Source organism: Vulpes vulpes, chromosome 7 (assembly GCF_048418805.1).
Source record: "Vulpes vulpes isolate BD-2025 chromosome 7, VulVul3, whole genome shotgun sequence".
In the NCBI taxonomy this organism is placed as follows: Eukaryota; Metazoa; Chordata; class Mammalia; order Carnivora; family Canidae; genus Vulpes; species Vulpes vulpes.
Window position 1 is genome coordinate 116,669,058 of NC_132786.1, and position 24,553 is coordinate 116,693,610.

General features: G+C 41.3%; 1 protein-coding gene across 7 annotated transcripts in view; it reads right to left on the reverse strand.

Moving 5' to 3' along the window:
• DOCK4 (dedicator of cytokinesis 4) overlaps positions 1-24,553 on the reverse strand; it is a 407,219-nt gene that overhangs the window by 135,414 nt on the left and 247,252 nt on the right. For all 7 annotated transcript variants that reach the window (XM_072764773.1, XM_072764772.1, XM_072764775.1 and 4 more), the window contains exons 13-16: positions 18,533-18,658; positions 9,350-9,474; positions 8,373-8,535; positions 2,643-2,749 (exon numbers count right to left, since the gene is read on the reverse strand). In XM_072764773.1, coding sequence (XP_072620874.1) covers positions 2,643-2,749; positions 8,373-8,535; positions 9,350-9,474; positions 18,533-18,658 — 521 coding nt within the window. The remainder of the gene's footprint in view (positions 1-2,642; positions 2,750-8,372; positions 8,536-9,349; positions 9,475-18,532; positions 18,659-24,553) is intronic.

Genomic DNA, 24,553 nt, shown 5'->3' on the forward strand with positions numbered 1-24,553 from the left:
TGACGCAGATTGGGCACTCGTGGCCTCCAGGGAAAAGTTCACCTGAGTCGGAGGGGCCAGTGGAATGCAAGGAAGCAGCCACAGTGGGGGAAGACCGGCTTTTCACGTAGACGGACAGTGCTGGGAAAGGAAGAACCAGTGTGCGGCCCTTTAAAAAGGTTTTTGTGGTTTTTGTTTTTCAGAAAAAGGCTCAAGCAGGTTGACGATCTGAGAAAACACGGCCAGAAGAAAGGAAACAGACAGAGTTGCAGGAGGAAGAGCGGACAATGGGAAGAGCGAGGCCTCCAGGGAGTCAGGAGGGAGGGAGATCCTGAAGGAAGCAGGTGGAAGAATGAGGAGGGAAGGAGTCTGGTCCCATCGCCTGAGACAGGAAGCAGGAAGGAAGGGAAGGAGGCCGGGAGGTTCGCAGGTGGCAAAGGAGAGACCATGGGAAGCTCAGAGATTCCTGTCTGGTGGCTTCTGTTTTCTCTGCTAAGTAGGGAGGAAGTGGTGTGGGGAAGGCCCAATGGTAAAATCTGGTCAGTGGCCCCTGGGGGGCTGCGGGTGAACTGGGGACAGCCACCCTTCGCAAGCTGTGTGGCAACGTGTGAGTCTGTCATGTGTCTCTCAGCCTTGATTTAGATGGTTTTACCAATAAAGAGGTCTGAAATTCTATGTAGTCAAACTTCCACGGTTTTTTTAGTACCTGATTTCTAACACGTGAGCCAGTCTTAGAAAGACCCTCCTTACCTCGATAGTATAAAAATGTTCAGTCATATTTTTATAAGGCTCTTACAAGTTTTTTTTTTTCTTTTTCTTTTTGACCTTTAATCTGGAACATGTTTTGGTCTAAGAAGCAAGATAGGAATCCAGTTCTTCCTTTTCCCCCAATACCCATCATGGTCATCTCAACACTACTTATTAAACAGGCTATTTTTTTTTTAATTTATTTATTCAATGCTTTGAAATCTACTCTGCCTCCATTTTTTTTTTCTTTTCTACTTCTTTTTTTTTTAAATAGTAAATTCAAGGCTGCAATTATCCGCAGGCCGTGTGCCTTCCTGCCATGGCAGAAGAAGGATAATAAGCATTATCCTCATAATATGGTTTTATAATCATTACACTACAAGAGGCCTCAGGCTGAAACTGAACTTGTTGGCTCAGTACTATGAAAAAGAAAACCATGGCATCAATGAGACTAAAAACCAAAGTTGTTATACTTGGCGAGTATCCCACACCTCTTTAAATCAGCAATACCGAAAAACCCCAATCATAAGACAACACAGCTACTTAGGTTTCTTCTGTGGAACTAACACTTCCTGATGGGTCTCCTCAAAGTAAGTCTGCCCAAAATTAGACAATCTATAGGCTTCATCCTGAGCCTCCCTTGTGGTCGAGAAAGATTACTGGGAACACCTGCCTTTTCAATTGCTCAAGCTCAAATAAATAAATTTTCCTGTGCTTTATGGATCAGAATTCTGAATACTCCATGAAAACTTGTACAAAGGCCTGAGCAGATCCACAGCTCTGCTTCTGAGAAAATTTTTGCCTTTGCCAAAGGACACAGGCCTCTGATATCAGAGTAGAATGGTTCCCTGTCTGGGAATCGATATCAGTTGAACTCCTAAATGCTTCTGTAGAGAAGCAAGCCCTGAGACCTGTCCTCCTGGCATTTTAAGTAGATGGATGTCTCTAAACACCAGCTATGAATCTTGGTATTTTTTAATATTTAGAGTCAACCTGGACTTGACTGGACACTTAGCACCTGCCCTAAAACACTGTCTAACCCACAGGTGAGAAAGCCTACACCTGATGTGTCATATAAAAGTGATTCATTCTTCTATATATTATTAGGAAACGGGAGCTCAGTTTTAATTATCTGAGCCTTGCCTTTTCCGAGTCAAGATTTAATGCTACACAGAGGTAATAGCACAAACATTCATACAAAGTACCATATGTCCTTTGGGAAATTGTAGCTAAAGACATTGCCTGTCATATCTCACGTAGGGCACCTCTCACCCAACGGTAAGATAAACTGATCCTCTCGGATGTCTAGCACATTGAGCTCCTCTATTTGCTTTACTGATCACTTTAAGTTGTTTTTTCTTTGTATTTGAACACTGTAAGCATATTTAAGTCCTTTTTGAAGTAGAGAGAATATAAGTGTCAGAAATGGAAGGGACTTTACCTGTTTTGTTCACCACTACATTTCCAGTGCCTGACTTGTAGTGTGTGGTTGGTAAATACGTTGAACAAATAACCAGAAAATGAATGATTAAACGTGCACATAGCAGCAGAAATTACCAGGTGTGTTGTGCATCGACACTCATTTTATTAGCAACAATCCAAAGGTAAGGAAAGTTTTTGTTTGTATCTTCTTCATTCATTCCATAAATCTTTGCTGCACATGTACCGTGTGCCAAACCCCTGACACAGCTGTCACGCTTAAGGGACACATTCATCTATTGGAATAAGCCAAGGGAGCATTAGATACAGAATACAGAGACAATCCTTTCAAAAAGACATAGTCCTTGCCAGCAATCTCCTAAAAGAGTGTTCTTTTCAGTCATTTTTTTCCTCTTTTCCAGAGTGATAATAAGATAACGAGTTAATAATTCAGTCCTGTTTATCGCAGCCTGTTGCCAACATCTGACTGATGTTACCTTATGCACGATGAGCTCATGAGTGCCATCTGGAAGAGTCCTACCATCTTCCTGCATCAGGGGGACAAAGGAGAAACCAAACAATTTCTTCTCTCCTTTCTCCTTTGCTGTGAGAAAAGAGAAAAAGAATTACTTGCTTTTCAAAATCCTCGTCTACTCACCCGTGTTCAGATACACAGACTGCCAGCAAGCATGTTCATCAAGAAATACAACCTACGCTCACCAGCTCCCTCTCTATACAACGGAGAGCAGCCTTTATGATGAGACCTCTACAGTAGCCACGCTCCAACCCATATTCCTGCCCCGTAGCCTGCAAAGTACTCTGCTTGATGAATCTTCTTCATAGGACTATCTCAGAATATGTTTTAGAAAAACTTCTGGATTGCCTATTTTTTCTCTTTGCATCCTATCCTCCACCCCCGGCTGTAAGCACCATTGAGGGCAGGATTCTTCTATTTTATTTTATTCTAACTTTGGTATCTCAAAGAGTGCCAAGCACATAGTAGGTTCTCAATAAGTATATGTTAAATCAATGAGCAAGTGAATGAATGAACATGAAATTCAATCTTTTGCTTGCTCCTTGTGCAAAGGCAGTTTCCAGGCTCTGCCTTGCTCTGTAAAAGAACTTTCCCTATGTCCATGTGTGTGAAGACAGAGAGCGCTGTGGAAGCCACTTCCTTGAGCTCTTAGGCATGTGGATAAACGACATGAATTGCTATCTATAATTTAAGAATTGCTTATTAGAGAGAGCAGTACTCTGTGAACTGGAAATGGAGCAATGAGGTTTTCAGATGCCTAATGAAGAATTACAATGGCTAGAAAGGTCAAGGATCATTGGCAATTATTTGCAGAGAAGGAAATTGAGATCACATGATATTAGGTAACCTGCTCTAGGTCTTCAGTACCATTCTGGTTCTTTCCACCAACCTTCCTTTCCTCCAAAAATGGAGAAAGCATTAAAAGAAACGGATTGGTTCAACTGGACTGTCTCTTTATATTTAGATATGTGGGAGGAGTTCCAAGCCTGCAGGCCAGACAGTTATTATTTCCCACGTAGGTGTGCAAGTGGAGCATTACACTTGATAGAAGAGTTCAGCTTTGGGATGCAGTAAGGCCTGAGCTAGAGGAGTCAGACATGGTGACCTTGAAGATCAGACAAGAGACTTGAGCAACACATCACTCCCTCACGATTGCTTCTGGCATTTAACCACAGAGAAGTGGGCTCCACATACAGAAGAGAAATTTTGGCTAGCTGGTTTTGGCCCCTAGCGTGAAGACATCCCTGAAAATGTGATTTTAGGAAATTATTTTCTTCTGAAGTCATTAATTTCAACCCCAGAGAGAAACTGGGAAAATATCCATGTTCTTTCAAGTTAAGCGAAAATCACAGTGAAGAGCTCTAGGATGTGACTTCTACATCAATGAGAGTGCTAGCTATGGAACTTATGATTTAGGGAAGAACACTTATTTAGAAGTAATTTGCTAAGTTTATCTGACTATCTTTTTGGTGTAGATTTGGTATTTAATTTGGAAGGGGAACAAGATTCCGTGAATGAATAACATTAGCAAAGGTAAAAAATAAAGCAATCGTTTCCCCAAATTTGTCTTTTGTTATAAAAGAAGAATAAACACCGAACAAAGTTTAAAGGGCACGGCCTTTTGTCCTGAGCTACTAGATCAGAATTAACAAGTTGAATGGACTATTATGCCTTTTTACTAACGAAGACCCTACGTTCATGGATTCCACCTCTTGACTTTTCCATTCGTTCTTTCTAATATCTCAACTCCAACAACTTTGCCCTGGGACCTCAGAATTTACTGATGCCCTTCTCCGTGCCCCTCTGCTCTCACTTCCCATGTCTACTAGGCTCCATCATTCTAATCACTTCGAATCCCCTCAGCCCACTGCTATCCTCTACACTTCCTGCTACACTGCTGCGCTGGGCTGAAACCCAACTTGCAACTTAGTCTACATCTATGCCAGACTAATCTCACTTTAATTAACTCACATTAACCACAGATGGGCCCTGAGCTGGGCAAACCTTCCACATTTCCTGACCAGCTCACCTTTTCACTTTTCTAGACAGGGGTTTCATGCTTCTCAGCCTCTAATACCTCAGCACTTTCCTCACTTTCAGCAGATGCAGAGAGGACTCCTCCACGCTCTGCCCATTAACGCTCCTGCATCGGCCCTCCTGCACTATTCCCGAACTCTCCACTTAACTGGGAGCACTGGCCCCATGCTTCCCTTCCTCAAGGGCACTGCTCCTACACTTGTCACCTCTTTCATCTACATCATCAGTTCTTCCTCTCTTCTGAATCATCTGCACCAAACATGTTTTAGAACTCCACCTAAGAAAAGAAAAAAATACCCTCCCATGACCTACCGTTCCATTATAGTTACTATCCCATTTCTCTGCTCTCTCATACTCTTTATAGCAAATTTTCTGGAAATCTTTGTCTGTATTTACTGCCTGCCCTTTCTCCTCCACCTCACTCTTGGACTCATTCGCACCAGATTTCATCACCACAAATCCACTAAAACTACTTGTCAGGTTCACTGACTTCCATGATGCCAAACTGGGTGATCATCCCTCTGTCCTCCACTTATTTATCACTGGCACCTGACATATCAGATCAATCCCTTCTTGAAAATCTTTCTTCAATTAATCTCCTGGATTCTATTACTGGATACTCCTTCTACCTCACTGGCAATTCCTTCTTAATTTCCTAAATGGCTTCTTCTCATTCCCCCAAGACCTCAATGTGAAAAGTACCCCAGAGATCCATTCTTCAGCTTCCCTTTGCTATCTAAACTTACTGTTTAGGAATCACATCCAGCATCACGGTTTTGAAAATCACAGCTGCCCTGTAGTGGCTCACAAGAGTGGACAGTGTGCATCTGTCCCCAACTCCAAGTTGAGTGATGGTCATGTTTGTAGCTTGAATTTGCCCATGACAGGAGTATTCACTGATGGAATTCAGGGCTCCCTTCTGCCCCAGCCCACATGCTGGTTATTAAATATTTACAGCACACCACTGTCTGTCCTCCTTCTAAAGCTTAAGTCTCTAGCTTGAATCTCATTCAACTGTCTATTTGACATCTTGAATATCTAAGACATCTCTCAGATTTCACATGCAATGTTTGGCTTTTGCTCTCTAAAAACACTTTTTTTTTTTAAAGATTTTATTTATTTATTCATGAGAGACAGAGACAGAGACAGAGGGGGTGGGGGTGGGGGCAGAGACACACAGGCAGAGGGAGAAGCAGGCTCCATGCAGGGAACCTGACATGGGACTCTATCTCCAGGATCAGGCCCTGGCCCAAAGGTGGCGCTAAACTGCTGAGCCACCTGGGCTGCCCCTAAAAACACTTCTCTTGTTGCCCTTCTCCACTTCATTAAATGATCACTTAGTTCTCAGGCCAAAATCTTGGGGGTCATCCTTGACTTTTCTCCTTCCTTCATAGCTAGTTTCTCAATAAATCTGTGAAAAAGAATTGATCTCCCAGCATTCTAATGCAAATAATTTTAACGTCTTACTTGGAGGACTGCAAAAGCCTCTTGAATGGACTTTCTGTTCACACCTACAACCTACCATACAAAAGCACCATGCTCATCTTCAGTCTAAATTCTCCAATGGTGCTCCTCACACCAAACAAAGTCTCAAGTCTTCCCTCCGACTTACAAGACAATATGGGATCTGGCTCCCCTGCTACCTCTGTGGTGTCATCTCCAAACTCTCCCCAGCTGCTCACTCTGGCCTCCTTGATATTCCTTGAAAATACCAAACATGTTTCAACCTTAACTGTTTTGTATTTACTGTTCTCTCTGCCTGTAATATTCTTTCCCATGATATCCAAAGGCTTTATTTCTTTTAGCTTATTGTTGATACATCTCCTTATCAGAGAGCTTCTTTCTGACCACTCTTTGTAAAAGAGCAACACAGCAGCATCACTTTTCAGCACTTTACCCCAATTTAATCTTCTATACTGCACTTAACAGGACCTGATGTAGTATGTGTTTATTTGCTCAGATATGGTCTGTCTTCCCTTTAGAATGAAAGCTCTATGAGGAGGTATTCTCTTGTGTTCACTCATGTATCTCCAATGCCCAGGAAAGTGCTTGACACATAGCAGGTGTTCGGTGAACATGTGTTTCACGGATAAAAGATACTTCTTGAATAAATAGATATACAGAGAAATATTTGGGAGCTTTGTGATAAAGTAATCATACTGATTACCCAGTTTATGGGATTTGGGGGATTTCTTTTCTTCATGCTTGTGGTGTTTCTTCTGAATTTTAACATCGAATATTCAAAAAAAATTGAATATTCAAAAAACAAACAATGTGAACAATGTTTGAAATACAAGGACAAGAGGACAGAAATCTAATAGGTTTTACTGAAAATAGCCTTTATTCCATTTTCCAAGTTCTGAGTTAAAATAAATTTCTCCAAATGCTCTTTCTCTCTTTTCTCTCATTTCATCTTTACTTTTCTCCTATCTTTTTCTTACCCTAAAGCTTAAAGCTCATATTTGGCTCCACTGAGAATTTATAACAAAGACTGGGGAAGGAATGTTCTGACACCATTCCAAGGGCTTTACGTTTTCCCACTCTAAGTCCTTTCCATGACACTCCTCTGGGAATTTGGAAGAATGGTAGGACCTTGCTATTCATCTCCCTATATTGTGAAACATCCACGAAAGCATAATTACTGGGGCTCCCTGAGCCAATTCCAAAACATGCCATCATCCCTGCAACAGGCAGTCATCCCCTCTCTGAATCCTGTGAGAATTGCATAGCGCTCAGGTGAGGTCACTGCATATCTATTGGCAATGCCCCCATTCTTTCCAGACTACAGAGGAGTCTGCTGCTTCTCCAGTGATGTGATTCTTCTGTACCTCTCGTTTGTTCCTGAAGCAAGATTCACCAGAACCTTCTCTAGTCACAGTGTACACTTCTGGTAGTGTCCAAGATACACGTCAGGGACACAGGGATACCAGAAGATGGGAGTGGGGGCTGGAGAGGGTGGTAGAGAGAGCAAAAGAATTAAAATAGAGATGTCAAGAGATGACAATTTTAGGGACAGTAATGCTCATATGGGCAAATCCTCTATCATCTCTACATCTTGGGTTTTTTTAGATCTGTGAAATGAAACAATGATTTCACGTCATATTTGAGGCATACTGGCATTACCTGTCATTTAAATACTGAGATTGCATTGTAATATGGAGATAAGCCACTCAGATATAAATCTGAGCCCATAAATCCTAGGAACTTCACAGGCCCAGAGAAGTCCTTCTGGGTTCCCCTAAGCTCTCTGAGAGCTGGATGAGCTCTTGGCTGGAGAGCAGCAGATAGGTCAGGACTGCCTTAGACCCCCTGAGCCAGACAAGTTTTTAATGCTGTGTCTCTCCCTTTCCATTCAATCTTTCTAGATTACGAAAATGATAAACTCACTTTTATGAAAATGATCAACTTAAGGCGAATCCTGTAGACTTCCACAGGTATTGTTTCCCTCCTTCTCCTTCCCGTATGTTTCCACAGAGGTTACTGGTTCTTCGAGAAGTAGCGAGCCCACTCACCTCTTAGGACTCCACTGGTCTTCATTCCTCCCTCTCCAAGGTCTCTGCTTTGTCACACTTTCCGCAGATTAGCCCATATTAACACTACAGCTCAGTAGGCACCCTACCCCAACACGGCAAAGCCAACCCCAAGAAACACTTACTGGAACAATGTCGAAATTCAAAGCGGATGTGCGCGCCCCTGAATTTGTCCACAGGAATAGGAAGTTTCAGCAGTTCGGACCACCTGGGACTGTTGTTATGATAAAGCACAAAGGAGTGGTACTCACTAGCTGGCGGCTCTCCAGAGCCGAAGGAGATAAAATCCTAACAAAGGAAACAAGCAGGTTAAAGACAGCTTCATTTAGAGATGATCTGAAGAGCAGCAGAGCGGCTGCTTTGCTCTGCTTGCCTGCTCCCCAGACAGCACTTCCTCTAGAATGACCTCCCCGTCCCTGGCAGGGCTGGTTTGCACTTGCTCCCGCCTGCGGCTGCACCTGTTTAATGCCCAGACACAGCCCCCAGGGCCTGCTGCCTGAAGGTGGGCCTCCGGGACAAGTGCGAGACGGGCAATTGCGTGCCCAATCTGGAGTCCAACTGTGCGGCCCAGTCCTCAGCCTGCCACTGTCACAAGGCTGCTCTGTGCCTGGCTGCCAAGCTCTGAGACTCACGCAAAAAACACTTTTGGCATAAAGGAACCTGCTAGCACCACCCCAAATCAGTAACGCCCCACTGCTCATAACTCACTTTGATCAAAATGAAAATACACGGGGCTAAAGGTGGTAGTTTTTACCTTATTTGTGTTAACCCAGTCACCAAAGTGTTCATCTCTAAAACTATGACAGATGAAAGGGGGAGAATGGAATGACATTACAAATGCTATGTTTAAGGAAGAGCTGCCACGAGGAAAGTACTGCCACAGTTCATTAAACAATCCAACCGTAAAAGCCTTTTGTTTCTCTACCTTCTTTTCTGGAAGGTATTTCAACAATTAAAAAAAAGGAAAGAAAACTACACAGGGGTGGAGGAGAAAAATAAGATGAATAGGACTGCAAATCAGAAATTAACTGCTCACATGAAAGGTGAACCCAAAATGAGGACGTGGGATTGTTTTACCAGAAAATACCCAGTATTCACATACCTTTAAGATCTGGCCACTACTCTCCACAATGAACATGGTAACTTCCACATTTCTGGCCACGCTCTTCCCTCCTTTCTCAAATTCACCCCTTTCTATAGTGATGTATAAATCATTTCTCATTTCACCTAGGAAGATTAAAACCATGTTTATATATGTGTGTGTGTGTGTGTGTGTGTGTGTGTATGTAAAACTAGGAAGTGTAATAAAGTACTCTATCAAGAAGGATCTTAGTTCATAAAATGTACTGTTATAGCATACATATAAAAGTAAAATATATTATATTTACACTTTTATATAAAGGTCCCCACACTCATTGCCAATATCCAAGAGAAGTAAAGGCCAGCCTCTGCTGGTCTGAATTTGCAATACTGAAAAATGTATAGCTAAGAGGTGAATACGGGGATTGAGTAGGAAGGTGTTGTCAAGTTTCATCATTTTTCAATATTTCCCTCATTTCATTTATGAGGTGTGATTACAAAATGACAGCCGAGCAGGGTGGCTCAAAGAAGCCAGTCTTAATACTTTATAGACACAACACTTAAGAGTAGAAGAAATACCCAAGTGGAATAAAATGACAGGACTGCAAAGGGTAGAGTTACAATTTAAATCTTTTTCAAAATTCATGGACAAAATGATCTCACTGCTAGAAGAATCCAGGTTAGTGCTTTATGAACAGATGTAGAATAAATCAGTTACCATCAAGCTATAAAAGAAGTAAGATTCAAACCGACATACTCTATGAACACATATACCATTTATTTTTTTCCTCCATTGGTTATTTATAAAACTTATGGCCCCAAGAAAAAGAGAAAGTTGATGCCAATGAGTAAACTAAGGCCAACAGGCTGAAAGCATGCTTTTACTCTATTAGAATTAAATTAAGGGTAAGTGGTGAGTGACGAGGGAAATGAGAAAGAAGTAAACAAACTGTTACCAGAACGTTTTTGAAGATGAATATTGGTGAGGTTGGCAGAGCTGAACTTACTTTTATTTAACATAGCTTTCAAACAGTAGAAGAATTATAAGCAAACTTTTTTCTAAAAAGAAACAACAACAACAACAACAAAAAACCACCTCTCCACACACACACACACACAAAACAGATCACTAGAAAGAGTGATAACCATACCATATGGTTATCAATAAGTCCACAATTGGGAGATTTACAAAACTTCCTGACCAAAGTGTGTACAAGAAAGTACCCCAGCTTTTGAAACCATAGGGGAATACCAGTGTGACTGGTCATCTTCCTCTACTAAGATCAACTTTTGATGAGGGCATGACGTGCGAATGACCTGGGCTGACCAGGAAACAGATGGGCCATAAAAGAGACAAAATGAGTAAGTCCCAGAGCAGATGAAATCGAAGCCACCCTTTACAAAGAGTATGTAAAAAATACATTGGAAATAATGGATATAATGGTCTCTGGCTTACTCATTTCTAGTGCTTTCTTACAAATCAATTTGAAAAGGCAATGAACTTGGAATTCCAAGAGAAAACCAATGTATTTCAACACATTTAAAATTATACCTGTATGCTTTTTGTTTTGTCTGAACCATCTCTTTTTTTTTTTTTTTTTTAAGAAAACGATCCAGTAAATTTTTGTAAGTTTGCTTGGTTTTATTACTATATGTACTCATTCCTATACATACACACATCCTTAATAGATGTGCATTTTAACAATTCCATTACAGAATGACGAGTACATTCAAAAACTCTGTCCTCTGAATCAGCCAATTTCAACAAAATCAAAATAGGCCTGGTATGTTGATGGTCCGCACACGTGCTATTTCAACAATATGTCTCGGAGGAAATTCTTGACAATAGTTTCCCCACTAACAGATTTGGCAGATAAAAAAGAAACAATCAGGGTAATTTAGAGCAAAAGATGTCTGTTAACAATAGCAAAATTCCTTTGCTTCTTGGAGTAGGTGACACATAATGAGTAGCTCTGCTTACAAACAGACTAAAACATACTGATTAAGGGGAAGTACAGCTACAGGCTACAGGGATTTTCACCTTAGGAATTTCTCCTAATGAGTAATTAGCTGGTCCAAACCCCATGGGGATTAATTGTCCTGCAAAAAAGAAGAGTAAGTGTTTCTTGGGGAGGGGACTTTCACTCTCATCTGTCGGAAGGAATGGCAACTTGGACTTTAACGAAGGCAAGAGGGGATGAGGGAGGTTTGCAAGGTGACCAGTTTTTCCCAGTCTGTAGTCTAGGTCCGAAGGAGGAACTGGGGTGGTGGGGAGAGGAATGTACTGCTGCTACTATGACATTCTTTCTCCGTGTAGTCATTCAGCAAAGATATTTTTAGCACCCACTACATGCCAGATATTATCCTGGGCCTTGTAGACCAGCAGTGAGCAAAGCAAAGCAAAAATCCTTTTCCCACAGAGTTTAGAGTCTAGTAATTGGGGGGGGGGGGGGGGGGGGGATGTCTTTAATAAAGAAGTTAAATATACAGCACGTTGAATAATAATAGGAAATGCTGGGGATAAAAGTCAGACCAAGAAAGGGGCATAGGGAGTGCTGAATGGGGGCAGAGGGGGTGTTATATGAGAAAAGACCGTACTGAGAAGATGAGAGATCTGAGGAAGCTATGGTATATTTTGACAAAGGAGCAAGGCTGAAAACAGCATTAGTTCCCAAATTAAGCCATAAAGCCTGTTGTACTTATACCATAGTTGGATTCTTAGAACTCTTCTGAATTCAAAAGAGATTCTGGGTTCAAATAAGCCTAAGGAATATAAGGTCACGGGAAGATTGGAATAAAAGATCCAGACTCCAGTCTTTCTCTCTCTACTGTCTGTTGTGTGTGATATCAGTCTAGATAGGTTACTGTAAACCTCTGGGTCTCAAGTTATTAAAATGGGGGCAGAACAAAGACAGAGGTACAGGTAAGACAGGTGGTAGGAGGGACAAGACTACTTTGCTATGTCACGCTGAGTCTGTGACTTAGGAAATTCTGAAATATAGAATTCATAAACGAGAGGCACTGATGCACAAGCTTTCCTTTTCTGGTCTTAAACGGTCACTATCCCTGCAACCCCTTCCTCCTTTGCAAGTCTTTTAGACTCGAGTAAGATTTCTTTGAAAAGAGAACACATGACAAGGAGAATATTTCTGCTGGATGACATTCTACATATGTCTCCCCAGGAATTCCGCAGCTTGCTATGTTCCAATACTGCAAGGTACCACATCTTGCCAAAATATGCAGCAGGATAAAGTTGAAACATGTGCTAATTAAAATCAATACACTTGAGGTCAGCTCTGGAGAAAACTAATAAGCCCAAACGGTGTTAAGAAAGCATCTTGGGTAATTAAGAGAGAAACCATAAAGTGAGTACGAAATGGAGTCATAGCACTAGTGTGAAAAGCTATTTTCCTGACAATGTTTATTAACACCTTGCACCTCTCTCTCATATTTAATACTCTGTAAATTTGATGTGCATAACACTTTTCTTCTGTTTAGCAGGCCCACTGCCTTTGCACACGTGAAGGCTTCTGAAAATATCACTGTAGACAGAAAAAATATAAGGTCACAACAATGGGAACAAAGTCAAAAGAGTTCAGCGATTGCAGTCAAATGGGGTCAATTTATGGCTTGACCTCCAGAGCCAAGAGGTTTCCATCAGTAGCTGAAAACCTTGATCTTTGATTCTGTGCTATGAACTCCTTGCAGAGTGCAAGCTCACCACATCAAGTAAACCACTGCACTCAGCTACGGGCTGACCAAGTGCCTTAATCTGTGCTGGATGTTTGTTAAGATTATGGAACTGGAAAAGAGAAGCTCCTGTCCTTTAGTTATAAACAAATCAACACGTGTCTAAGACTAACAACTTAGATTACACTAATGATGATGACAGTAGTAGACAGATGGTAGTTAGGTCTCTTCCAGGTGCTACAAAGAGAACAGTTCAATTAAGTCCTCACAATGACATTCTAAGAAGGCCCTATTATTTCCATTTTATAGATTAAAAAAAGGATATGTAGAGATTAAGAAATGTGTCTAACGTATTAAATTTTTTTAGTATGAAAATATCATTTTTTAGTATGAAAATCATTTCTTTTAGTATGAAAAATGGAATTCAACAGGGTGAGAATGGCCATTGAATAAGCAAGTGCAATTCAGCTTTCTTCACCTTGAGCAAAGAAGGTATGACTCCTACTCTATCCTGCAATGGTCAGACCAGGCTTGAAGCACCGATTTCAGTTCTAGAGACTATCCTTACAGGACTGGCACAGACATGAACAATATCCTCCAGGCCATAAATAATACAGAACAAGGACTCAGAGCCTATCGGAGGAGGAACGAGGGTCCCAAGAGAGTTAAGTGAATTTAAACATGTTGAGGTTTCAAATAGAAAAACTCAATGCAATGGGTAGAAGGTAGAGAGAACCTGGTCCAACATGACAGAGGTCATTCTGAAATATGATGTGTTCTTGGTCATTATTAATATTCAAGTAACATGCCAGAAAACCATTACCAGGAACCTGAGGAAGAAACTCATGCACTGGACACACAGCTGGGCTGCATGACCCTTCATGTGTGTGGCAGCCAGGATAATGACACCACCTGCACTCCCAAAAGATGTCCATGTCCTAATCCTGGGAACCTGTGAATATGTGACCTTACATGGCAAAAGGGACTTTGTAGCTGTGATTAATTAAGTTAAGGACCTTGAGATGGGAAGATTTGCATGGATTATCAGCATAGGTTCAATATAATTACAAGGGTCCTTACAGCAGGGAGAGGGAGAGGGAAGCAGGAGGGCCAGAGTCAGAGAAGGGGATGTGATGAGGGAAGAAGACACTGGAATGATGTGGGGCCATGAGCCAAGGAGTGTGGGCAGTCTCCAGAAGCTGGATGAGGCAAGGAACTCAATTCTCTCTTAGAGTCGTCAGAAAAAAATGCAGCCCTGATGACAGGCCTTGCTTTTAGCCTAGTAATACCTCTACAAATTTCTGATCTCCAGAACTGGAAGACAACATTTTTTTGTGGTGTTTTAAGCCACCCTGTCTGTAGTGATCTGTAACAGCAGCCATAAGAAACCAACACAATGTGCCATCCATATCCAAGATTCCATCACTTCATGAAAACTTCATGGGTGAGGGAAGGGACAGGGACACTATCACAGGTAACTGGAAATCAAAGCAGAACACAGAAAGGGGAAATTTATGCATGGGTTGAAAATTCAACTTCAGATTTCTTGCACAGAGTGCACTTCTGTGAAATCTATTAATTTTTTTGTATTTTTTTGTGTCATTCTTATTTTTGTCTTGCTTTATTTTAGGAGAGTATTATGAGATATTGAACTTTTTGGGGGTGTAGTTTTTACTTTTTTGCTTATGCCTATTAAGCAAACAATGGTAAACGCCACAATAGCATCCATGATAGGCTGGCCAGAACAGTGTTGTGTAAAGACAGGAGTAGGGATGGGCGGGGGCTCCCTGATGTCCATCACATTCTAGGACAAAGAACGGTCTTCTGGTAGGGCCAGCTGGGGAAAGTCCTACCCCCTTGTGTAATGGGGCCTGTAAGCTTCAATATTTTGGAGGAACCAGCCCCCCACTGCTTTATGGTTTGAGGCTGGAATCCCATCTCAGCATAACATGGGAGAGCCTTAGTCCTCACCTCTCTTGGATCACTGGGGTATTCACTGGTTGGAAGACCATGTCTCCCTTCCCTAGCATGATCATGGGGTTCAGGCTAAGTGGTTGCACATACATGGCATGGAGGCCCAGTGACATGCACTGAGAGGTGGTGGGGTTTGGTTAGATTTAGGATGTATCTTAAGGAAGATCAAATCATATCACACTGGCTCCCACCTGCTTTCGCCAAAAGAAATCTCAGGTAATCCCATCTGCTGATATGTATGTGTCTGTCAGTGACTGGTAGAGAATAATAATATTTATATTTAAAAGAACAAAACTGCGTATCTTCTTAAACACGAGACAAACATATGTACATTTTTCTTACCCCAGCCAGTAAATCATTATCTAGTCATCTTTGACCAAAGAGAAATTTGACTTATGTGAACTATCACCTAACAGTCAAAGAAGAAGGCAGCTTATTGAATGATGCTTGAAAAATAAACTTAAATAAATCTTGAGATCACTGTCAAAGCTACTTCCAAGGGCAGCCATTTGAAACACAGGCTCTGCTAATTGTTTTCAGCGTGAGCCTCTCCCCTCCAAATCTCAACCTCTCCTTCTTCCAACACTGCACAACTTTTACTTAATTCCTTTTAGGTTAGGAACTTCATAGACCTCGTATGAAAGACTGACTGTACCAGAGGTATTAATTAGGGGTTCCCTAACAAAGAGTGACAGTTTAACCACTTGGTACATGGGAACAAGTCTCCAAGGGAAGAGGGCACAAATGGGGAAGAGAAAGTAGGGAGGCCATGATTAAAGCAAAGGTCATTTTGCCTAAAAAGAACCATAAACTCAGAATAAGAATGGACCTTCAGGGTGGGGAAGGGCTCCGTCTGACCTCTCTTGACATTCCTGACACATTAGTCAGCTTTGCTCAAAAATGTCTGCTGGATGGAAACTTCGTGCTTCCCGATATTCAGCAATGGCCCAGGTCCTGCTCTGTACAGTCTGCTAAGACACTTAGAGGCAGCCTGTCCAATACTGTAACCGCTGCCATGTGTGGCAACTGAGTACTTGAAATGTGACTTGGCTAGAAAGAGATGTGCTGTAAATGTACAACCCTCACCAGCATCAGGGATGGAGGGTAAAAAAAGACAGTGTAAAATAACTCATTAGGAATTTTTTTGCAGGAATTACCTATTAGAAATGATAATATTTTGGATGCAGTGGGTTAAGTAAAATGTATTATTAACATTAATCCCAACTCTTTCTCCCCACTTTTTTGAAAGCGGCTACTGGCAAAGTTAAAATTACATTTGTGGCTCTCATTACATTTCTTCTGCAGAGCATGGGTTGAAATATTTTTGCTGCGCTCCCCGTCATGGGCTCAGAGAGCGGATCGGGGAACTTCTGGCAGAGCTATTCGGTTTGTAGGTAGCAGTGATGGAGCTTCAAAGGAAGTGACTTAGCCTCTTTGAAAATTACACACCCTGAGAAACAAAGTGCTGGGTGACCGACCCTTAACAACAGGGAAGGGTCATGGTAGCTCGAAAGCGCACAGCTGGATCACCTCCTCACACTAGGTGACATCTTAGACACGTGCCCCTGCCACCGCCAGACCAAGGGGAAGAGTTCCTGTTCCTGTGCCACTCCCCTTTCCATAAAGAGTCTGGCACTGAGCACAATCTATGGGCCTCGACGGGAGTGTCAAGACCACAGACGACTCCTTCTGCAGAGAGGCAGCAGCTATGTTGAGGAACCTGTCCTGCTGGTCTGAGCGCGGCCTCACCTGTCCTGACCCCCATCAGCACACAAATCAACTCTGAAGGATGAGTCTAGAAAGCCAGAAAATAGAGAGTCAGGCCAACAGACTGTCACTGCAACCCCGGCAGCGGAAATGCTGTCCCCACCCATTTTCTCGTTGGAGAATTCAGCTCAAGTGCTCATGAGAGGGTCACCCTGAGAATCGACTGACAAGTCAACATTCTGGAAATGACCAAGGGAAAGCCAGCGCCATGTCTGCCCACGTAAAACAATCCCAGGGAGGTTCGAGGCTGCTTTCCGCTGTGGATGTAAACACACACGTCTTTCCCCTCTTTGTCTAACTCGGAAGATTAAGACGCTGCAGGAGAAAAAGGAGGGGAGAAAAAGCAGCAAGTGCTTTGAAATGATGTGCTGGCGTGCCCAGCTCGGCAGACCTGGGCCTGCAGGCCGCGGGCGGGCAGCGCGACCGTGGCGGCCATCACGGGGCGCCAGGAGCCCCCTTCCACACAGAGCTCACTCCGCCATGAAAGCCAGACAAACGCGGCCTGAGCGCGGCACATCCCAGACAATTATTCAGCTGGTGAAGTGTCATGTTGCTTTATGTTTTTCCACTTCTCGGTGATACTGCCCAGAGACCAAGCTGAGGAATTCTTCCAGCAGCTGTCTGCATTCTGTTCGAAAATATGTTTTTTATATTAGATTTGCCCATCAATTTGCTTCCCAGTGGCATGAAGGTTTTTCTTTTTTTGTTACAAAGGAAATACCAGTTATTTATAGCAACTGAAGGAAATAATGAAGGGGGTGCGAGAGCCACCGAGTAACAGGCCACCAAGTAAACAGTTCTATAAACAGTCATTTTCAACGACAGTGGCATGAGATGCTCAGGCAGGGCAGGTCCCTAAGCCAGGTCAGGTCATCTCAGGAAATTTCCAGGCTCTCTCTCTCTCAGCCTTCCTTGCATAAACAGATTTGCATAAAGAGATCACGGGATGCTGCAACAGGGCGACGCTGGTCACTTGCTGCATCACGTTAGGTCTCTGTCCAGAGCAGTCTTACCATTCCTCTCTCAGCTGTGCCAGAGGCCTTGTCAGATGCAACTTCCCGTGCCTGCTTTCATACATGGGCCTTAAACGGAGATTTACACAATCTCGTTTCTAAAAATACTGTTAACAATTTGAGGGTATTTCATTTGGTCTCCTTTTTGTCTTGGTTGTAGAAGGTGGGATGTGGGGCACTGAGAAACTACTACTATGTGGCATTTACTTCAATAGTGTGACTCTCACTAACTGCCACCTTCTCCACTTAGAAACAGACACTTGTTTTCGAGTCCTTTTAGGTTGCTAAAAGAGATTTGGATAGATCTCAAACAGAACTAGGAAAGGTGCAGAAATACATATGGTATTTGCATATGGTTGCTTATTTACATATACATATTCTGGGTAGAAGAATCCTCCAAGAAGGGCCAACTGCTGCTCAATAATTACTCTTATCAAAACCTATAAGGATTTCCCCTAAGTGTCTTTGCTAACATTTTCCACCAAAGTGTAAAATATTTTCTGGATCCTACCCCAGTTCTCCATCATATCATGGTCATACAGAATATGCAGCACGGCCCTATAAGTTACTCACCCTAATATAATAAAAATGTAAAGATTAAAAAAAAAAACTTTTGCTTATTTATTATCACATACCTCATTTTCTTCTTTAGCAATGGTCCATTTGAACTCTTCAAAACTGACCATTTCAAAAATTTCTCAAGTGTCAAAAACAAACATAATACCCATATGTCAACCTTTGGTCCATCCCACATCACTTACCAGGCATAATAATATTAGAAAAACCCAACTTCCTCGTTATAGACACTCCGTGAGAAAATACTGATGAGTATTCTCTTCTGATTTGCTCAATGTCTCCATGTAATAGCTGTAGGGAAACCGCTAAACCTAAAATAAATGAGAGATACCAGAGTAAAAAATAGGAGGACAGAAATAGCATGAATGGAAATCTGAACTTGTTTCAACAAGCCCACAACTATAATAGCATTGTTGTAAACGAAAGGTTACTATTCAGGCATAATCAAAAGAATCTATAGAAATAATTTCTAGAGAACACTTTTCCAACATAAATATCTGAGTTTGGCTGTGTTTAAGGAGGTTCATAGTGACTGGAAAAAACTTGAGCAGGATACTAAGAAGAGGAAGTCTGGTTCCTAGCCCCTATACCCTCTTCTCCAGGCCTGTGCCAGACGGAAATATCCCTGCTGCAAGGACGCTCATGCCAGCAACTGTCAGTGGCTATCTGGCCCTAGAAGACACTGATCTCAAAGGATGAGTTCTGATTTCCTTTAACTCCATAAAACCTATGAGTAGTTACTAAGTAAATATATATGGTATAATAAGTATCATAAAAAGATACATAAATATAAAGTCATATCATAATTCAAAGATTTTTAAGGATATTCATAGAGATTTTCTTAAAATTTAAGTAACAGGGGTGACTGGGTGGGTTAAGTATCTACTCTTGGTTTTTTTTTTTTTTTTTTTTTTTTTTTTTTAATTTTATTTATTTATGATAGGCACACAGTGAGAGAGAGAGAAGCAGAGACATAGGCAGAGGGAGAAGCAGGCTCCATGCACCGGGAGCCCGACGTGGGATTCGATCCCGGGTCTCCAGGATCGCGCCCCGGGCCAAAGGCAGGCGCCAAACCGCTGCGCCACCCAGGGATCCCCTCTTGGTTTTGATTGTGATCTCAGGGTCATGATATCAAACTCCTATAGGGCTCTGTGATTGGCAAGGAGTCTGCTTGGGATTCTCTTGCTCATGCACACACACACACACACACACACACTCTCTCTCTCTCTCTCTCTCTCTCTCTCAAATCAATCAACCTTTAAAAACTCACGTAACAGAGGTGCTTATAACAAAACCAAGACTATATTATGTGCATTAGAAACTCATAGTGGCATTATTTTCTACCGAGAATTTAGCAGGATACAGGCTACTCTGACAAATAAAAGAATATTTAGTCAGGAAAGTAGTAAAACTGTCTTTCTTTTAATTGCAATTACAATGACATTACTACAGTAGGATACATAAAAGATGAATGAGATACATTTTTCTTATCTTTTTTCCCCCAACTCTCAGTTCTTCTGTAGGCAAGAACTACAGAAAGGAAATTAATGCCAACCTTGTGACTATGTTTGTATGTTTCTGAGATGCTACTTCTTTCTGCCTTTTTTTAAAAATATTTATTTATTTACTTATGATAGACATAGAGAGAGAGAGAGAGAGACAGGCAGAGACACAGGAGGAGGGAGAAGCAGGCTCCATGCCAGGAGCCCGATGCAGGACTCGATCCCAGGACTCCAGGATCGCGCCCTGGGCCAAAGGCAGGCGCCAAACCGCTGAGCCACCCAGGGATCCCCTTCTTTCTGCGTTTTAATTCCTTCTTGTTTTTCTTCTATTATCTTTAACAAGAAAGACCAAAAAAAAAAAAAAAAAAAAGGAAAGAAAAACAGCAAAAAAGCCCCTTAGTGATAGAAAATGAACCCGATCAAAGGGGGCTGATTTTTAAAGCTTCCAGTCATCATTGAACCGAACTCAATTTTTTTCCTGTTTATTTTATTATTTGTTTTTAATTTTAGGTAGTTGCAACAGTGCACTATTGATTTCTGTAGAATTCAGTGATTCATCACTTACATACAACACCCAGTACGTATCACAAGTGCCCTCCTTGATACCCATCACCCATCTAGCCCATCCCCAGCCCACTTTCCTCCATCAGCCCTCAGTTTGTTCTCTATCATTAAGAATCTCTTATGGCTTGTCTCCTTCTCTCCTTTTTTCTCCCTTCCCCATATGTTCATCTGTTTTCTTTCTTAAACTCCACATGAGTGAGATTATATGGCATTTGTCTTTTTCTGACTTATTTAACTTAGCATAATGTAATCTAGCTCCATCCATGTCATTGCAAATGGCAAGATTTCATTCTCTTTGGTGGCTGAGGAGTGAATGTTGTGTATATGTATATACATATATTGTGTATATACGCTATATATATATCTATCTCACATCTTTTTTTTTCAAAGATTTTATTTATTTATTCATGAGAATACACAGAGAGGAGAGAGAGAAGCAGAGACACAGGCAGAGGGAGAAGCAGGCTCCATGCAGGGAGCCTGATGTGGGACTTAATCCCGGGTCTCCAGGATCACACCCTGGGCTGCAGGCGGCGCTAAACTGCTGAGCCACTGGGGCTGCCCTATCTCACATCTTCTTGTCCATTCATCAGTCAATGGACATTTGGGCTCTCTCCACAGTTTGGGTATTACTGATAATGCTGCTACAAACACTGGAAGGCATGCATCCCTTCAAATCTGTATTTCTGTATCCTTTGGGTAAGCACCTAGTATGAACTCAATTTTAAAATGCACTTGGATGGTAGAGTTAAGAGGATGATAAATCTGTACTCCAAAGACTATCTATATCATTACTTACCACGTGCAAGTTATCATTCCCCTTTCATAACTTACAATACTACAATGCAATCTCCAACATGAACCATAAGAATGACAACAATCACACTGGGATAAAAAAGAAATGCAAAGCTTATTTAGCACACATCTACATTAGGATCTTCCTTTTGTTCTCCCTCAGCAGTATGAACAAACAACAACAAAAACAGTGTCTTGTTTGTTGGTTTTACTTGGTTTTCAATTAAGTGGTAAAAACATCAGGAAAATTTGTTTAAAAAGAAGCATTTGGTTCAGGGAGAAGACGGAGCCATTTCTGGGGTTCAAGTCTGACCTAGATGGGGCATACCTAAGGGGCAAAGCCAAAAAAAAAAATGACAGGTAGGACAGGACTGCATCATTATGTCCTCACACCTTCCAGTGTGCGGGCCTAATAGGATGTGTCAGAAAGCTGTTGTTAGAATAAGGTTGAATCTGGCAGGATTCAGGAACTTTAATTGAATGCTCATTCCATTTTACTTACCTATCTTTTATCTCCCTCCCTGCCCCCACTCCATTTGAGAAGGCAACAAAATGGAGGCACTTCTGTCCCTGAGACCCACGGGGAATGAAGGAGGGGAGTATAAGTGGTCTGGATGGGTTGACGGCGAAACAGTCAGTGCAGCTTTGGGATACTTTTATGTGGTGTGATTGGTTCCTTTTAAAACCCAGAGGCAGTGGATGAAGACAAAGTGTAGCATGTGTTATAATCCATCTGTCCCAGCAGCTATTTCTTCCTGACTCACGCTCTCCCACTATCCCTACCTCATTACTGGTGTTTCTGTTCTCTTCCCACTTCTGTCCTTTTGCCTTCAAAATACTCACCCACACCATCACCATCATCATTAACATCATCAGGAGCTGGTATCTGTAGAATAGCAGTGTGTGCCAGACACGGTACATAAGAACAGTCCCTCCTGCTGGGAAGAACACTATCCAAATCTGGGGGACCAGAAACAATGCTTTCAAATAGAGAATCAGATGGATTTAACAAAATCCTTGGGGTCCTACAATTTTTTTTTCTTTTTACAAGTGAAGGTCAATTCACTAGGACTTCTCATCAGTGTCTGATCAGACACTGGCGACATTACGTGCCATGTGTAATATAGGAAAAAACCGAACAGTAGTGTAAAGCAAAGACATCATGCTATTCAGGGTAGGGGCTGGAAGAAGGAAAAGTGACTAGAATTCTGGTTTTGCCCTACTGGAGCCAGAATTCATTTTAATCATCAGTGATTTTCTTTTTTTAATGTAAGCTGAATACCTAACAGAGGATAAGACAATGAAAAAAGAAAAGCATTCAGTCAGAGACGAAGCTTAAGAAAATCCAGGACAGACAAATACTACATGTTACGGAAGGATATAGATGTAAACAAGAAAAGAAAAATACATCAATGTACTCTAAACAGTAAATGCCATAGAGATTAGAGAATGCAAAAGGATAGAGAGGATTCAATTAGGGAGTAACAGGAAGAGACAGCTAGTAGATAAGTGAAGGGAATGAAGAAGTGACAGGGGTAAATCAGACAAATACTATGGGTGGGTTGGGGGGAAGGAAAATACTGTATTTAGGAGTTGAATGCATCTTAAAATTTGGTTAGACAGTTCAGCAGTTTTCATTTTAGAGGTTTAGAAGATGCAGATTTAAGCCCTAGGTGTAATGATTTCATTTGTCTTGCCAAGTGACACCAATCTGGAGGAGAGGGGAAGGTACTGCCATATAGAGGTGACCCAATTTCTTCAAAATAAAGAGCTCACAGAGAGTCAAAAATTGGAAAGGCCAACAGAACTGAGGACTTCACCACAACTTACTTGGCTTCTCCTAAATCATTGACTCAGTTTTCATTAAAAAAAAAAAAAAAGAAATTAAAAACAAAAAACCCCACAAGACTCAACATGCAACACTCAAGAGCGGGTGTACTTTCAATAAAACAAAGAAAGAACATGATATAATGTGAGTCCACAGGCACTCACCCGCAAGGAGCCATTGCAATACTACTTATTTTTCAATCAAGGAAACTCCTGATCCTACTTTCATGGTGTCCCTTAATTACCATGACAAAAATCAGCAGGGTGGGTACAAGAGTCATCAGAAAAGCAAGAAATAATGTATTAAGATGAGGAAACTACTCATCACCACAAAGGAGAGACTCATCAAATACTCATTTCAATTATCCAAGGATTAGCCCTATCCTTTCAGGAATGGTCATTTATGTGTCATAAATTTTGTTTGTTCACAGAGCAGTATTTTTATTTCTATTCTATTCCTTGTCAGTCCTTACCGTACCTTCTATCTCTGGGGCCGGGACTTCTAAAATGTTATGTGCCATACACCTTAAATGAATGTAACACTATATTCCAACTATACTCAAATAAAAATTTTTTAATTAAATTTTAAGGAATAGAATTTTATTTGTACACTAGTTTAGTCCTGCCGCAATTCACACTGCCCATTTTGGGTGTGGCACTAACTTTCAGCTTGAGAGGAAGGTGAAAGGTGGGCTATAAGGATATTTTTGATAAGGTTCCTACTCCAAAGGAACTGATATTCTAATACTGACTACAAGACACACACACATAAATAAATGTAAAGCAGAATGGGTTACATGTATGATAAGGATATTGAAATAAAAAAATTACTGACTGAGGAAATTTTAAAGTTCAGGGTAGATTTTGGGGGGGACAAACAAGAATTTATGACAACCAATAAGCTGAAGAACTAGGTTAGATTTTTAATTTCACAAAATAAATCAATAATGTTTTACAAGCACTTTTTCCTGGTCCTTAATCTAAGTACCAAAAATGAAATTGCTAAGGGAGAACTGTCCCTTTTATTAAAAGATGCAATCATTAAACTGAACATTTTTATCTGCCTAGATGCTTAAGAGCCAATTATAATGATTTGATATCTAATTTTAAACAAAGGCATAGGCATTAATTAATCTAGAGTCTGTCACAAAATAATGTATTTTTCATGATGCAGCTACACTTACAGAGCAGTAGTACAGGAAAGAAAGGCTTCATATCTGATAAATCAAACATGGCTGACTATTTGTTAGCTCCAATTTCACAGGAATTGAAGTTAACTCACTCCATAAGATGGTTCTTTTCAAATTCATGAAATTCTGCACTTTTATATAAAAAAATGCCAAGCTCAGCATGACTTATAAGTAGCAGGCAAAATTAATTTTAGACTAGATAAGCCATTTTGCCACCATTGAACCAAATAACATGGAGCTGTGAATGTACAGCAAAGCAAAAATAAAAAAAAATGACAAATACATTTGATAAATACATGTTGTGATTAAGTGTGCAAGTTAAGACCCT